This window comes from Diaphorina citri, unplaced genomic scaffold, assembly GCF_000475195.1.
Source record: "Diaphorina citri unplaced genomic scaffold, Diaci psyllid genome assembly version 1.1 scaffold354, whole genome shotgun sequence".
In the NCBI taxonomy this organism is placed as follows: Eukaryota; Metazoa; Arthropoda; class Insecta; order Hemiptera; family Psyllidae; genus Diaphorina; species Diaphorina citri.
This window is the reverse complement of record NW_007377789.1, coordinates 46,235-64,317: the sequence shown is the minus strand read 5'-3', so window position 1 is coordinate 64,317 and position 18,083 is coordinate 46,235. Positions and strand designations below refer to the sequence as shown.

Here is an 18,083-nt window from a genome sequence, read left to right as displayed (position 1 = left end):
GCTTTTTGGCGGTTTTCGACCGTTTTTTGGCGGATTTCAGCGATACAGACTAAACGGTGAGAGATATTGTAAAAGTTACAATAGAACTACACCCAAATAAGCATCATTCAATAGGATAAGGAAAGTCGTGTGATGTTCACACCAGATTTTTGTTAGTTGACTGAAGGATTTTATAAAGTTAGATAATAGAATTTATTAATCAACAGAAGTTTTTATTTCTATTCCTAACGGAATCGACTAGTAGGTTTAAAAATCCAAAACAATAATGAAAATGATATGTATCGCGATGATAAAGTTTTACTATAGTATATATTACAATAATTTCATCTGATATGTATAAAATACTTAACAAAAATTGATACAAAAAAATCTTTTTTTTTTTTTTTTTTTTTTTTTTTTTTGAAGAGATTTTAATCAATATTCCCATTTCCCGATTTTGAAGCTACAAAAGCTTCCCATTACCTTGTATGGGTTTCAGTCCATTTTGATTGACCATAGTTCAGACGCTGCTTATAGTGTCTGTAGTTCTGTACTAAACGATAGGAAATCCAAGATGGCGTGCCGTCGGAATCGGTTCGGTTCCTGAAAGCTTTCGGAAAGGAAAATAACAGAACTGTCAATGTTGAATTCTTTTGGGTAAGAAAACTGTACCTCAAGAAGTGAAAGTTTTCTTTTTCTGCATAAAAAAACCTCAGTAAATAGAAAAAATGCTTACAAAAAAAAGATCAGAAAAGTTTGCTGAAAAAGTTCCGTCACACAAAACTCCCTCACAAATATTTCCATGTCGAAGCTATGAAATACCTATCTCGAAATGAAATACCTACCTATCTCGAATTTGTACTGGACGATTGCATTTTTTGACAATTTTTTGGCAATTGTGTGAGTCGAACCCAGAACCTTCTAAATGGCAAGCAACATTACTAAGCACCGCCTCAGTGTCCACATTAGGTATAAACTTGTTTCTCATTCCACCAAAATCCTTTGATCTTACCTAGGTACCTATAATACTTTACGGGGCACGGTTAGCCCAGTGGTGATGCTCTTGCTTGCCATGCAGAAGGTCCAGGGTTCGAATCCCACCATCGACAAAAATTTGTACTCGTTTTTCGATTGCAAATATTTCAACGGGTATCTTTCTGGTGTTCTCATGTTGACCCCTAAAAATCTCAAATTTTCGGCAAAGAGCTCGAGGGGTACGATATTGGCCACGTTCCCCTATCCACATTAGATTAATCGGTTTAGATTTGTATTGAAATGTTTGGGTTTTTCACATTTGCCTCTCTAGTCCCAGGGAGTGAAAAAAATACTAATCCCAATACAGATTGGATTCATAAGCGAGAAGACCGGTGTTTGAATCCAAGTTGTGGCAGAGTAATTGAGTCCAAGAAAATGACCATCCTACAGGACAGGTAGTATCTACAATGATTGAAGGTGGGTCATGCGGACACATAATTGTTAACCTCGTATTTTTTGTATTATTTATTTTTTGTATATTTTGTACGTATTTTTTAAAGCGAGAGAGGAGTTTCTGCAATTTATCTCGGACAATTATGTGTTAACACAATAGTCCATTTATCATTCATTAATGAAGGGTACAGGGGATTTTAAGGGACTTTTGAGGTATGATTTAGGATCACATAACAAAACTTTTACCGAAGAAATTGGGTTGTTATATGATTTTTTTCCACAGAAAAAGTCCAATTTTCCTGGCCTACTAGTCCATTTATCATTCATTAATGAAGGGTACAGGGGATTTTAAGGGACTTTTGAGGTATGATTTAGGATCACATAACAAAACTTTTAGCGAAGAAATTGGCTTGTTATATGATTTTTTTCTTCACAGAAAAAGTCCAATTTTCCTGGTCTACATCATTTTTGCTCTTCGAACATGAAGAGTTAAGCGGATCATTTTGGAGTGTCACTCTTAACGATATGTTATTCATTATCACAACAAATTGGAAGTTTTACTCGCTTACGACCATTCTTGATAGATAGATAGATAGAAAGAAGGGTGAAAAATACTGACTACAAGAGGGTCAAATTTGATGATGGTTATCTATGTATATCTATATCTTGTTTGTTCATAGGTCGTCGCGACAAATTTCGAGATCAGAGCTCATTTGTGTGAGAAAATGTGAAAAAAATCCCCCAAAAATCTGTTTTTTTTTTTTTGTTTTTCGGCTTTATTGTTTTCTGGACAAAATTTGCACCACCATTTTCGTGATCCTGGTAAAAAGACCTTTAATTTGATATATAGGTCGACCAGGTTTGGATAAGTCCTTCTATGGGAACAGACAGACAGACAGACTGACAGACACACAGACGACACCGAAGCGAATACAATAGTCCGTCCCTTATACCTTTTTATTACTGTTGTAATAATAAAGGAAGGACGGACTAAAAATTGTTCGACCTTTTAAAGTTACTTTTTCGTACTTTTGACCTCAGATTTGGATTTTTCACAACTTTTTACGTAGGAATCGACCTTTTATTCATAATTTTTACCCAACTGCAACTGCTCCATTGTTAAAAAAAAAGTACTTAAACTATTTTCAATTCACTTTAACATCAAACATTTCCTACATCCTACAGGAACAACAGCGGCTGGCACCATTACTGGACAGATTGAGAAGATATGAGGCGGATCTGAAAGCACTTTACAAGCGTAGATGGATATTGCAGAAGAAATTCGACAAGGTCAAGCACACAAGGCGACAGAAATTCGAGAATATGTATGACTTTGTGAACGATAACATCGATGCCACTTATAAGGTACGAAACCTCTTTTTTTATTATTATTTTTTAACCCATGCCTATCCAACAACGGAAAAATCTGGTTATTAGCGTAGCGTGGAACTAGCGTGGAAGAAGACATTAGCAGGTTAAGGCCCAGCTCTGTGGCCGATTTAGAGACTCTCAACCCGGAGGTGCTATGTTCGTATACTGGCCAGGACGGAAATTTTCTAACCAAAGTTTTCCGTTCTTGGATAGGCAATAGGCATGGATGTGAAAAGAACGTACCTTTTTTTAAGAGTTTTCAAATGTCAGGAATTTGGCCATTAGGTCATTCTCATACTTCCACTTTTTAAGTAAAGGTCGCATTCTTTTACCAGAAAATGTCCGTCCCAGCCGGAATTTGAATCTAGCACCTCCGGGTTGGAAGTCAGTACTTTTAACCACTCAGCCACAGGGATTAGTATTGGTATCTTATATTGAGCCACTCACTATCAGGTAGACCTTTTTTTAAGTGTTTTCAAATGTCAGGAATTTGGCCATTAGGTCATTCTCATACTTCCACTTTTTAAGTAAAGGCCGCATTCTTTTACCAGAAAATGTCCGTCCCAGCCGGAATTCGAATCTAGCACCTCCGGGTTGGAAGTCAGTACTTTTAACCACTCAGCCACAGGGATTAGTATTCGTATTTTATATCGAGCCACTCACTATCAGGTAGGCCTGACAGGTACATCTGAAAAGCTCCGCCTGTCAGGTCTACCTGATAGTAAGTGGCTGGCCTAAGAAAAAAGAAAATCTCGTCATTGTTGTTCAATCCAACTTGTTTTCTCCCCAGGCACTGACGCAAAGTTTCGGCCATGCGTTTCTCGACATCACGGGCGCTGAGCAGGAACCCTATCTGGCTGGTATGAACTTCAGCTGTACACCCCAGGGGCGATCCTATGTGGGCATTCAACATTTGTCTGGAGGCGAACGAACCTTGGCTGCATTAGCGATGATATTCACCATTTGGAAGTGAGTGATTTTTCTGCCATCTTTTTCCTTGATGTTTTGTTGACTGGAATTTCTATTGAACCATATCCATAACTGTCTAGTCTTTTTTTTTTTTCTTCTTCTTTTTTTAAGAGGTTTGATAGAGGGAACTATAACGGCTAAGGTCTTGTCGTCCCGAAAGCGAAGAGAGAAGAAAGACAGGATAAGAGGAAGAATCCACCCGGGGCGGGAATCGAACCTGTGACCTTGTGATTTGCAAGGCAGACACGCTATCCTCCTTGCTAACTAGATTGGCTCATAACTGTTCAAGGGCTTTTCAAGTCTCATTCTGGCAGGATAAACAAGGTATACTCTTTTCTATTTTTATTAGGAACCAACCTCAGTGGTGCAGTGGTTAGCGTGGTGGACTTCGGATCTGGAGGTTGGTGGTTCGAGTCCAACAACTAAGGCCACTAACACCGCCTCCACAGAGTGATCCTGAATCTGGAACACAGGGAGAACTGTCGCCTCCTACTCCCGGTCCCAATCCACATTCCCGTGTAAATCCCAATCCCAATTCTCGCGCAAATCCCAATCCTAATCCCAATTCCCGTGCAAATCCCAATCTATCTAGACGAGCGCAGGCTAATAACTCAGCACAAAATCCATTGCCAGAAGTATCGAGTTCACCAAATACACGCTCCAGAGTGCAAAGCTCACCAACTACTCGTTCCAGAGTACAAAGCTCACTAACTATACAGTCAGCAGAACAAGGTTCACCAAATACACGCTCCAGAGTACAAAGCTCAGCAAATATTCGTTCCGCAGAACAAGGTTCACCAAGTATTCGCTCCGCAGTACAAAGATCACCAAATACACGCTCCAGAGTACAAAGCTCACCAACTACTCGCTCCAGAGTACAAAGCTCACTAACTATACAGTCAGCAGAACAAGGTTCACCAAATACACGCTCCAGAGTACAAAGTCCAATCTATCTAGACGAGCGCAGGCTAATAACTCAGCACAAAATCCATTGCCAGAAGTATCGAGTTCACCAAATACACGCTCCAGAGTACAAAGCTCACCAACTACTCGTTCCAGAGTACAAAGCTCACCAACTACTCGTTCCAGAGTACAAAGCTCACCAACTACTCGTTCCAGAGTACAAAGCTCACTAACTATACAGTCAGCAGAACAAGGTTCACCAAATACACGCTCCAGAGTACAAAGTTCAGCAAATATTCGTTCCGCAGAACAAGGTTCACCAAGTATTCGCTCCGCAGTACAAAGATCACCAAATACACGCTCCAGAGTACAAAGCTCACTAACTACACACTCCGCAGAACAAGGTTCACCAACTACTCGTTCCACGGTACAAGGAGCTCCAAGAATCCATTCTAGAGAACAAAGTTCACCAAATACACACTCCGCAGAACAAAGATCACCAAATACACGTTCCAGAGTACAAAGCTCAGCAACTACTCGTTCCACAGAACAAAGATCAAGATCGAGATCTCCTCTTACTCGCTCCACAGAACAAGGTTCACCAAATATCCGTTCCACGGAACAAAGAGCTTCAAGAACTCGTTCCGCGGATCAAGCATCTCAATCAGTTGTCACTCGATCACGATCAAAGTTACCTTCGAAGAAGAAGGATTAACTTTGAAACGCCACGCCAATGCCAAAACCTTTTCAATTAGGAGATCCTGCAAAATCTAATGCCGGCAATCAAGCTCAGACCGTTTGGCAGGGTCTGAGTGTCAGTGGCCAGCATAATACTCAAGAAAACTGCCAAATAATTAGCCATCTAAAGAGTTCCTTATCTCTCATGTATTTATTACTTCCTTTATAGTGTTTTTTATAAGAGTTTTTATTCCGAAGGAAAAGTTTTTCTTACTTCCGTAGTTAAAATTATTTTCGTATGTTTAATCCATTTTATCTTTTTTTATTTATTATCCATATTAATTTTATGATTTTATTTATTGGAAGAAAAGAAGGTTACCTAACTTGTACCTAAACAAAAGAGTTTATTTATAATTTTAGAGTTATATTTTTTAAAGTTTTACGTAGGTCAAAGAAAACGTACGTTATCCTCTGAATTCTATTTTCATAAAGACGTATTTGTAGGCACTTTTAGAGTTACATATCTTTTTAGATGTTATACCTAGGTATTTTTTTACGAATATGCAAGCTTTTTTTCAACAAGTTAAAAAGGCTAGGAAGCAGAAGGAGAAGATGACAAAAGAAATTTAGAAATCCGACGCATTTATGAATTATTGAGTAATTTATTGTTAACTGAGAAATTTTCAGGTAAAACTATCGGCCAAACGGTCGCTGACTTTGTGCAATTTCTTTTTACTATTATAGGATTTATTATTTTAATGCAATTTTTTTGTAGCAATTTTTAACTGTTATATTTAGGTAAGTGGAAAGATGTCGTCTAGAGACTTTAGATTTTGTAATTCTAAACTTATTAGGTGTAAGTAGGTACCTACATGCCTTGTGTGAAAATGTTTTTTTTTCCCCCGAAAAACTAGAAAACTAGAAGTGATATTATATTTGAATTTATTTTTAATTTTATTAAAGTCATTTTATTTATTTATTTTACAGTGTTTTAAGAATTTCTTATTTAGGAGAAAAATTTCACGTTAAAAACATCATTTATATATATATAATTTTTACCTAAACCAAAAGCAATTAGTTTAAGATTTATTTTGGAGTACTTGCCTTTTTTTGAAGAGCTTTTAAGAAAAACGTTTGTTACCTACCTTAAGTAATTTCTTAAAATATTTTTAATGTTACAAACAATAAAGCTACAAGTGGTATCGTTTCATTGTAAATTGTTATTCTCTTATTTATTCACGTCATAGAATTAGAAACGTTAAAACTATCTAGACATGAAAATGAAAGATCACAGTATAACGCCGCAAACACAACGACAGAAAGAAAGGTAGGACAACAACACAGCCGTTACGCCAAAAAAACCTTATACAGTCAGGATAAGATCACAACCGGCAACGGTGAATCGAAACCACGACTTAGCAGTAACAAGCTAGACGCGTCTAACAACTACTTACGTTATCAAGATCTAGTACATTACCTCGTTATCCTAATCAGTTGACATGCTTATGAAAGAAAGGAGTGTGATCCCCCACAAAAAACAAATGTGAAAAAAAAGGCCAAGTTCCTATCCAAAAATGTCGGCCTATAAAAGTGGTGAGATCAGGAAAACAAAGGCCAAGTCTGCAGTCCCAGTTTTTCGTGCCTTATGAATCTTAATTCCTTCCAACCTTCTCTCAGTTTCAACTTTGCTATGTTTTCTCTTCGGATTTCACGTTTAATGTATTTATTTATTTGAAGGGTTTCACGTTAATTATCACTCAGTTCACTGGCTGTTTTCCAAAATAAATAATAATTTATACGGGACTGAGAATAATAGTGAAAATATACTGCCAAGCGTGGAAACTGAAGAGAGAGGTGAAGGAATTAGATTCATAAGGCACGAAAAACTGGGACTGCAGACTTGGCCTTTATTTTCTGATCTCACCACTTTTATAGGCCCGACATTTTTGGATAAGGAACTGGCCTTTTTTTTCACATTTGTGTTTTTGTAGGGTTATATCACTCCTTTTTTCCAATTATTGTATGTATTTTAACGTGATAAGTAGATAACGTATGTACAACTACATCATCTCCTTATTACCGTGAATTGTTGTTGTTTTTTTGTTGTATATTGTTGCTTGTGTTATGTTCGGCGGCTGTTGGTCGTGTCGTTTGTTGTATATTGTTGTCGTAGTGTCACGTCTCACCAGTTGTTATTGTTGTGAGATTGTCTGCTTACTAATGTAATGTCAGTGTAGTAGCGTTGTTGTACAATGAGATTGGTTGACACCAGTGTTCCGTGAGTTTGATGTTAGTAAATGATTCTGAGGGTTCTAGTAGACCTCCGCGCCAATCATTGTTGTTAGGTATATGCTATCATTGTTGATCTTGCTTCTGAAACATCACTGTCCGCTAATCGGTCTCTGTTGTTCCCTGTATGTTCTTGTTGTTTTTTGTTGTTACTTGTTGTATGTTACCGTTGGTCAGTTAGTATGAAATGTTGTTTTGTTGGTTGCTCTTGTCATGTCTTGTTATCCTGTATGTACAATCTAGTGTTGTTGTTGTTCGTTTTATTTCCAATATCGGTGTACTCTCAATATTCTTGATGTTGAAAATAGTTCGTATTAATCGATTGTATCTTGTTGTTATGTTGAAAAGTCATGAGACGAGATGTGTTGTTGTTGTTTGTTGTTGTTCTTGTACGTTTGCACGAATTTACAACTAGTATGTTGTGTTGTTGTGTTCAACCAGTTAGTTGTTGTTATTGTAATATCATCTAATATTGATATTGTTGTTGTGTTGTTGTTGTGTTGTTGTTGTTGTTGTTATTGTTGTTGTTGTTCATTTTATTGGTGTTGGTGTTGGTGTGTTGTTGGTGGTGGTGTGGTGGGTGGTGGTGGTGGTGGTGGTGGTGTGGGTGGTGTGTTGTGGGTGTTGTTGTTGCGTGGTTGTTGTTGTTGTTGTTGTTGTTGTTGTTGTTGTTGGTGTTGTTGTTGTTGGTGTTGTTGTTGTCTACTACCATATCATTTTTGATAGGTACATATGTACTTAACTAAGTCTTTAAGGAATTTTAATTGTGTTGAGCATAAATGCTTGTCACAAATGTCGTCCCCTGCATAATACACTACGCTAAATTTTATGACTTGACTTGGACTCGAACCACCAACCTCCAGATCCAGAGTCCACCGCGCTAACCACTGCACCACTGAGGTTGGTTAACTAAGTCTTTAATCATCAGCAAAATAGCGGTCGAAATGTCGAAAAATACGGTAAAACACCGCTAACCGTTGTCCTGATGTTAATAAAAACTAATATTTCGGGTGTTTTAGGTATGGTTTTGGGGGGGTCTACTCTCATAACTTTTTCGATATCTCCAACCGTTTGGTGAAAACCGCCAAAAAGCGGTTATTTCCGCCTGTGGGCGGCGCCCAGTGCAACTTTTGCCGATTTTCAGATTTTTCCCTTTACTTACTCATCAAGACCTACCATCCTGCCAAATTTCAAGTTTCTACTATATCGGGAAGTGCCTCAACATTTTGATGAGTGAGTGAGTGAGTGAGTGAATGAGTAAAAAAATTGCGATTTTTGCGCCTCTATATCTCCGGAACTACTTGGTATTAAGAGCTCAAATTTTCAAGGTATGTTTATATACCTTACCTAAATATGTGCCCTGAATTTCAAAAGTTTATCTTTAGAGGAATCCGATCTATGAAGGTGAGAAAAACCTGCCGAATCGGTTCGTGTAAAGATACACAGGCGTGCTTACTGGAACTTGGCCTGGCGCACTGCCGTGCGCTCAGATACCCATAGGGTCCATTTACAAATATCCTAAATTCTAATGTGTCACAAGAAGGGGATTTCAAGATTTTCAAGTTAGACCAGACCCAAAGGCGGTACCAAACAACTAAAAGTAAAAGATTAGATAAGAGTTTTGGGTTTACAGGAATTTTGAGCTCAGAAAAATCAAGGGTCCAAAATTTCTTTTGGACAACCATAAATTCTGGTGATAAGAAAAAAGAAAATTAATATTTAACTTGCAGGCCACACCTGCTAGATAGAAAAAGATATTCTTTCAGTAGAATCTATTAGAGGGGAGAGAAAATATTCGCCAGTTGGTGATTCGAGCCCCAGTCAAGTCATAAAATTTTGCGAGGTTCACACAGTTAACATGCCTTTAAATAAAACCTCTTGAGTATTTTTCAACCGCATCTGATGACTAAGATCTAAAGCTATAGAAATATTCACTTTTGGCGTTACTTAATTTCTAAATAAATTTATTGATTTTCGAAATTCTAAATTTAATAAAATATAACGATTTTCAATTAAAACTTTATAATAAATGTACGAGAAAGACAAAGTTAACAACTGGTGTTTTACACCAGCAATATTTAATAAACAATATACAAAAATTCAACAGAAATTTGAACTATAGGTTCAAACAAATAAAATAAGAAATAGATTCAAACAAACAAATCCGTTCAAGTCTGAGTATTGCAAGACAAACACGTCAAATATGTAATCACCAAAACTGAAAAGAATTTTAATACTAAAATTGTCTAAAAAAGAAATAAAAATTTGATATGTTTGCTTTTTTCCAAGTAGAATAAAATTTGATAATAATCTAATTATATATTTTATTATTATTTTTTTCTAGCTCAGAGGTAATAAATTCAAAAATGTTAACTACAAATATTTCAAAATTCAGCGAAATATGAAGTGTACTCTTTGGAAAGGTAGCTTAGACATTTATTTACTAAATTACAGATATGGAACACTTAAATAAAGAAATTTAGATATAATATGTTATCTTCGATTTTGAGATAAAATCTCGAAAACTAATGGTTTTCTCCATTGGAGAAATAACTTTTCAATTGTCTCGAACTATTGGACTTAGTCCCACTCGGCTATCAAAATCATAAAATGTAACTTCTATGTTTATGTACAAAATCATATGATAAAGACAGCAGCTCTTTTTCTTTTACCCTTACTTTCTGACTTCATTCAGGTAAATGGTTGCATCACCGGAGCTAAGCAACATCAAGAGTGGCGAACATCTGAATGAGTGAATCTGTTTCCTCTCTTTATACACTTGAGAGCAATAAATTCGGGGCAAAAAGCGATTCTTAAGAGGCTTTGTTCCACTGACGCTTTGTTCCACAGGGATACCTAGCCAAGCCATAGCTACTCTACTACAAGTATATACAATAGTTGCTTCCCCTATACTATAGTTGGCTCTTCATGATTAAAACAACAAAGAAAATTAACCTAGGAGAATGAAGAAAAAGGGGAAGAAACCCCGTTTCATTTCCGTAGAGAGAGAAAAAAATGTAATTTTCATAGAGCATTATACCGGGTGGCTTTGAAATGTAAAGATAGAAATGAGTAAATAAGGGTTGCAATTCCAACTCGGCTTGTAATTACTAGTGCTCAACCTCCCATCTATTGAAAAATAATTTTACTCTTCTTCTTGGACTTTTCTCGTATTCAGACGGGGTCGGCGTTTTTCGTCACCCTCTCAATCAGCCCTAACTAGGGTGATCGCTTTTGGGTTGACATTTGATTTTGGCTACAAAAAATTTACGAGTGGATGTCCTTCGCACTCAACCATTGTAGCTTTCTTACACTGTATTTGTATTTTTTTTTCCTCTCTCTCGTACCTTACCTTTCTCTTTCCTCTATTTCACACCCCTCTCTCTCTCCACCGTCCTCTATATCATTCCTCCTTACCTCGCCTTTTATCTTTTTTTTTTCTCTTTTTCTCACCTCTTTTCTATCTCCCACCCTCACTTTCTGTTTCTCTCCCTACCTATCTTCTTCTCCTCTCCTTCTCACCTGTTCTGTTTCTCCCTCCTTCTTCTCGCCGTAGGCCGACATTTTTGGATAGGAACTTGGCCTTTTTTTTCACATTTGTGTTTTTGTGGGGGATCTCACTCCTTTTTTCCAAGTATGTAAGTATTTTAACGTGATTAGTAGATAACGTAGGTACCTACAGATCTTCTTATTACCGTGAGTTGTTGTTGTTGTTGTTTTTGTTGTTGTGGTGGTGTTGTTACTTGTGTTGTTGTTGTTGTTGGCGTTGGCGTTGTTGTTGTTTATCATTTTTGTCAGTAGATGTCAACATCTACTACCATATCATTTTTGATAGTTGTACTTAACTAAGTCTTTAATCAGTAAGATAGCGGTCGAAATGTCAAAAAATAGGGTAAAACACCGCTAACCGTTGTCCTGATGTTAATAAAAACTGATATTTGGGGGGTTTTAGGTATGGTTTTGGGGGGGTCTACTCTCATAACTTTTTCGATATCTCTAACCGTTTGGTGAAAACCGCCAAAAAGCGGTTATTTCCGCCTGTGGGCGGAGCCAAGTGCAACTTTTGCCGAATTTCAGATTTTTCCCTTTACTTACTCAGCAGAATAAAGAAAAGATGTCTTTTTGTATCTGCTATACACCGGGGTGATGGTCTCTAGCTCTAGCCATGTTAAATTGGCTGGCTCGTCCTGAACCGCAGTCAACCATCGTGAGGACTTGTGCTTGGTCTTTAAAAGCAGAGAGAACCCTTTGAGGAACTGCCAGCTCGCTAGGCTGGTTAGGGTTAGCTGTTCTCCTCCCTGTTTATAGTCCCACAGCCAGACGCTAGTCTTCTCTCTGTTTAACGTCCCCTAGCCAGCCCTTCGAGTTCTGAACTTACTTTGCTGCTAGGAGCTCTGAGTATATCTCCTATGCCTCCACCATTCCTCAGTCCTTGGTTCAGAGTGGTTACAATACACATGATGAGAGAATCACATGCTCTCTCCTTCACATCTCCCTCAACACTCACGAACTTGACTGGAAAATAAACAGAGAAATTAGTTAGGAAAGTTGGAAATAAAGGTGTGTCTATAAAAATTAGAGAAATACTCTTTACAAGATCAAAGGACACTCACGAACTTGACTGGAAAATAAATAGAGAAATTAGTTAGGAAAGATGGAAATAAAGGTGTGTCTATAAAAATTAGAGAAATACTCTTTACAAGATCAAAGGACACTCACGAACTTGACTGGAAAATAAATAGAGAAATTAGTTAGGAAAGTTGGAAATAAAGGTGTGTCTATAAAAGTTAGAGAAATACTCTTTACAAGATCAAAGGATTTTGGTGGAAAGAAAAACAAAGTTCATAATATAAAATAATGTGTTTCAGGCGATGTAGAACGAAGATAGACGCTGCTTTAGGTAAATGCCCAAGTTTTTTTTTTATTTAAAATGGACCGGGAAAATTAAAAAAGAACCACCCATTAGGGGAATTGCCTTATGGATGGTTATTATCTGCTTAATGTTGTCCAGATGTTTCTTTAAAATTAACTCAAGTTTAGACTTTAGACTGTTTTTACTTACTTTCTTCCGAGTACCGATTGACAGGAATTGACTTCTTACAGAATTCGTCATCCTTGGAACAAGTTTCATTCCAAATTCTCTTTTCTGCAACATCTTGTGGAACGGTCTCCAAGACTTCTGCAGGAAGAAATGAGAAGGAATATTAGTAAAAATGAAATTCTGAATAAACGAGAACTTTTTGGAACTGAAAGAAAAACTTAAGAGAAGGTACTGAAAAGAATATGCAGAATTTGTTGAACTGGGAGTCTATTAGTTTGTTCTTATCTTCCATCTTCTTCACCTTTTCCCGTGTTCAGACGGAGTCGGTGTTATTCGTCAGCCTTCCAATCAGTCCTCGCCTCGGGTAAAAGGGTAATTCCTTTGAACTGACATTTGTTTTTGGCTACAAAAATTTCAAGCGTGGATGTCCTTCGCACTCAACCTTTGCTATTTCTTTAGCGCGGGACATCTTAGGCTGGTATCCTTCCTGTTTAAAGTCCCAGTATTACATGTCTTTCATTTACTCAATCATCATATTTATTATCGCTCGTCTCTTCGACTTGTAATGCCGCCACTGGTCGCTACTCGAAAAAAGTAGCTACCTGCTACTCAATTGTCCTCACGAGGCTGAGTTCATACCGAACTCCAAGCACAGAGCCGAAAAAACCTCGGCCCAGCCAGGAATCGAACCCGGACCTCCTGCGTGCAAGCCTAGTGTGATACCCATGCTTTATTTAGAAAAAAAAACATATCTACAAAAAGTGTTAATTTTGCTAACTAAGAAAAGGGGGGGTAAATGGCTGAGTGGCCAAATATTCCGAAATTTATAAACAACAATTTTGCTTAATACATTTAAATACTACCTTGTTTTGATTTGGTTTATAATATTGAGTTAGGTATTTACTGAGACAATAACAATATCATAATAATAAAGGGAGTGATATTTTCAAATAAGTTGAACTAAAGTTTTTAAGTATTATTGCAAAACTTTGACTAGTTTCTAATTTGCTAACCCTCGTGAGGGTTTATAATTTTGCCAGAATTGACACAGTTTTACATATGTACAAGTACATCCTACTTTTTGATTTGTTAAAAAATTGCTTGTGAGATTAGGTAGTTAAATCTAAAATAAATATCTCTAAATTGTGAAAAATTTACATAGGTAGATTATGAATGTAGGCAGACGTTGAATTCAAGAGACCAATGCGTTGACGCTGCTTTCTTTGTTCAGTCATCTGGAAGGAAATCAAACATTTACAATTAATCATTGAAAACAGACACTTCCACAAGCAAGTATAATAGTAAGGTATTGAACCGAAACGTTGGACAGATCTATCATCAATCACGGGCACGGTTAGCCCAGTGGTAACGTGCTTGCTTGCCATTCAGAAGATCCCAAGTTCGAATCCAACCATTGACAAAATATATTTGCACTCATATTACCATTGCAAATATTTCAACGGGTTACTTTCTGGTGTTCTCGTGTTGACCCAGCACCTAAAGGGGAAGTGTTGTGTCTCTTATCGCTCATCTGATGAGAGGCATACTGTGGGATAGACATGCTACCACGCAGACCACACGAGTCTAATGTAGCGTTTGTTTCATTGAAATAAAAACGGCGGTGAAACCCATATTTAAAAAAAAGGGTTTCCCTTTCAATGTTTCCCATGTAGAGTTTGTAGAGGCTTACCTGATCCCTGAGTTCAGACAATTGTTGCGATAGATTGGTGACCAGGAATTGTGTAGTTTCTAGTTGGGATTGTAAACTCCTGAGTTCTATCTGTTCTGCTTCTCCCTCGTCTGCTGCTAATGACATAGCACGCAGTCTAGGGAACCAGTCCAGATTTCTATCCTGTAATCACAAATCAAATCATGCTCTTCACAAACCTGGTTTTTTTCAAATTAAATTTTTTAGAGAGCAATTGAAAAAAAAAACATTCATTAATTGTTTATGGCGGAACAAAGAAGATCTTTTCGAAATCCGCAAGGGCTACTAAAAAATGTCGGTATTCCACTGTTTAAGCGTGATTAAGTGTACCGTAGAGCCGAAAAAATCAACTTTTCCGGAAATTGAATTCGTCAGTCTCTCAATCAGCCTTAGAGTGATTGGTTTTGGCTGCAAAATCATTACGAGTGAATGCCCTTCACACTCAACCTTTCCTATTTCTTTCGAGTCCCCCAGCCAGACCAGGCACTAAATCGCCTATAATGGCAAGGTCAATACCTTTAGGAATTGATGCCACCTCACTTCCTTCGTTCACAACTCACACGAGTCACACGTACCTTGACCATAGCATACACGTAACTCTCGGGTCCTGTAAACTCCGTAGGGTCTTTCACTTTGACCAGAACTATGAAGTACAAGTAATGATACATGTTGTGCTCGCAAGTAATGTGCTCCTCGAAACTGACCGTCTTGTTGTCGAAAGCAGACCGATTCAGACCTGGAATAAGAAGAAAATGAGGGATTGTTCGGTTAAATAGGACAGGGAAGTTTCTTGAGTGTTGTTAATCTCAAATTTAGCTGGTAGATGATTAATGTGTAGCTCTACCAGTTGCCCCAAGCTTCAATAAGGAGAAAATAATATTCTCGGGAATCGAAATGGGAAATCTGGAATTGAATCCCGTGGCTTAGGATAGTTATTTCTGGAATCTATGTACCATTTTCCCTATGAATCCCGTGGCTTAGGATAGTTATTTCTGGAATCTATGTACCATTTTAGCATTTTAGGAAGAAGCATGAGATGGTCTATTCTCATGACTTTTACTCTACTCATCACAGATTTCCCTTCCATTTATAATAATGATGCACTTTTGAGTGGAAGCTAACCACTAGGCGAGGTTAACGTTGGAGGCGTTCTCTACCACCTAACCCTTCGCAATTCATTATTGTGGTCAATAAATGAGAGATAAAATTCCATGCCTCGGCTGGGATCGAGCCCGCGCCCTCCTGTTTACCAGGAGCGTCTTGACCACTATGCCACCGAGGCAGGTTAACTAATGTCAGAATCAAGATAGTTTTATAGGCGTTGGTCAGATTACTATTACATCCCTACTTTCACTTCTTACCGCAAATGAAGCAGGTATTCTTGAGAATCAATTCCTTCTGTTGTTTCTCGCTCCTGAGATCAGCAAAAGTGTCAATGATGACACCAAAGATCAGATTGAGGACGATAATGATGACGATGAAGAAGAATAGGAGATCGTAGATAACTCGCGCCACAAATAGGGGTTCCTGAAATTAAAACATAGTTGATTTGAATCAAAGGTTCTAATAAACGAAGTCACTTTAATATCAAACTTATAAGAAAAATTCTAGAGTCCGAGTATACGTATATGTTTGAAAAATAGTTTTGAATCTAAAAAAAAAGAAAAAAAAAATGGCAAATTGGCAAAACGCCCAAGTTAAAAGCTTAATGAATGAAAGTGGGGTTCACCAGGTTAAACTAATAAATCTCATTTTTATGATCCATACACCAGGGTGATGGTCTCTAGTCATATCTATTTGACTTGTCCTAAACCATAGTCACCCATCGTGAGGACTAGTGCTCATTCCGCTCTTTGGCTTCAAGAACCGCCTAGGAGATTGTTTCAAGAAGATCCAAAGCCATGAGACCGAAAGAAAAACAGGTCTGCACCGCAGAATGAACAAGCTGAGATTCGAGTTCTGTTGTTGTTGTAGCGGCTTTAGCTTTCGCCGAATGGCGAAAGCAGAATAAAGAAAAGATGTCTTTTTGTATCTGCTATACACCGGGGTGATGGTCTCTAGCTCTAGCCATGTTAAATTGGCTGGCTCGTCCTGAACCGCAGTCAACCATCGTGAGGACTTGTGCTTGGTCTTTAAAAGCAGAGAGAACCCTTTGAAGAACTGCCAGCTTGCTAGGCTGGTTAGGGTTAGCTGTTCTCCTCCCTGTTTATATTCCCACAGCCAGACGCTAGTCTTCTCTCTGTTTAACGTCCCCTAGCCAGACACTGTAGCTGTAGAGAGAGATGGTACTAAATTAATGTGATTAAACTAATTTACAGAGTGTTAATACGTTGGGTGTACGTGGCAATATGTGTAAGTGAAGGCATGTGTAGAATTGTTTGATGTAAATGTCTTAGGTATGTATGTTAATGTCAATCTAAACTTGTCTTTTTTTAAATTTAAACAGGTCTTGAATATTGTTCCATAAAATGTAGGTAATGTTATTCAAATATATAAGACCTTGTTTAGACTGCGAGAGTAAAGGGACTTTTCAGTCCTATGCTGGTAGTATAAACAAGGTATATTCTATTCTATTAATTTAAATGTAGCAAGAGTAGGTACATGGGAAAATAGACACATCCACCAACAAGAATAATAATGACTTGTGGCTTGTGAGGGATTTGTAAATTTGACACATCCACTAACAATGACATAGAAATAGTGACGAAAGTCAACAGATTAGTTACTCAAAGTGAACCAATAAAATTTCAATCAAGCTTACCCTAAGTTAATTATTTTTTTGTTTAGTAGACCAATAATAAGGAAAATTAGTTTTTGGCCTTTATTTGGGGACTGATTTTTTTTCCTCTTCATTTTGGTTAGGCTGTTTCGTATTTACCTCTTTCCGGCCAGCCTCATATTGCCTAGGTGTTTTCAGTGATATATGACATTGACTATCATACTGTAGGTACCTACATACCACGAATATTTGGGCCACTGCCAATTCCAACGACCATCTATGTCAAGTTCCATTAACGCGTAAAAAAACTCCAATTTATATGCACAAATTGCTACATATTGTGAGTCTATGCCACATGTGTATGTGCGAACAATGCCAAAAAGGTGATCTTTCTTGAATTGAAGAATTGGCTCATTGATGAGTAACTCATATTTATGAGTAGGTCTGGTGACAGGTAAATCTACTCATTGTCGTATTTTTCCGCTCTAAACAGATTGACCGATTGTATGTGCGTCCAATGCCAAAAAAACTGATCATGAATTGAAGAATTGGCTCACTGATGAGTAGGTCTGATGACGAGAAAATCTACGTGTTTTTCGCTCTAATCAGATAAGTACTCTGTGACCGATTTCGTATGTGCTTGCAATGTCAAGAAGGTGATCTTGAACTCATCATCATAATTTTGCTCCAAACAAATTGTGTTGGTAACCGATTTGTAAACATTTCAAGATCGCTTCCACTATGTGTTTTGTATGCTAAACACAATCGTGTGTTAGGAAGGGTAAGTGTAGGTACCATTTATTCGCCCACCTAAAAAACGTACCTTTTATTGGCCCACCTGTACCATACGCCACATAAGTCTGAACTGGACGAACTTTTTCAAGATCCAATTTCATCAAAAGAAAGGGCTTAAAAACTGCTAGCGAACCAGTGCTATTCAAAAATTGTAGTCATAAAAACAAAAATTAGAAAAATAAATGTTGGCAGGTGGGCCAATA

General features: G+C 37.6%; 1 protein-coding gene across 1 annotated transcript in view; it reads right to left on the bottom strand.

Annotated features, from left to right (window-relative positions):
- Positions 1–13,366: 13,366 nt before the first annotated feature.
- The window catches only part of LOC103507937 (inositol 1,4,5-trisphosphate receptor), a 45,680-nt gene continuing 40,963 nt past the window's right edge, over positions 13,367–18,083 (bottom strand). The window contains exons 43-46 of the mRNA XM_026822669.1: positions 15,728–15,893; positions 14,942–15,102; positions 14,349–14,510; positions 13,367–13,893 (exon numbers count right to left, since the gene is read on the bottom strand). Coding sequence (XP_026678470.1) covers positions 13,813–13,893; positions 14,349–14,510; positions 14,942–15,102; positions 15,728–15,893 — 570 coding nt within the window. The 3' untranslated portion in view covers positions 13,367–13,812. The remainder of the gene's footprint in view (positions 13,894–14,348; positions 14,511–14,941; positions 15,103–15,727; positions 15,894–18,083) is intronic.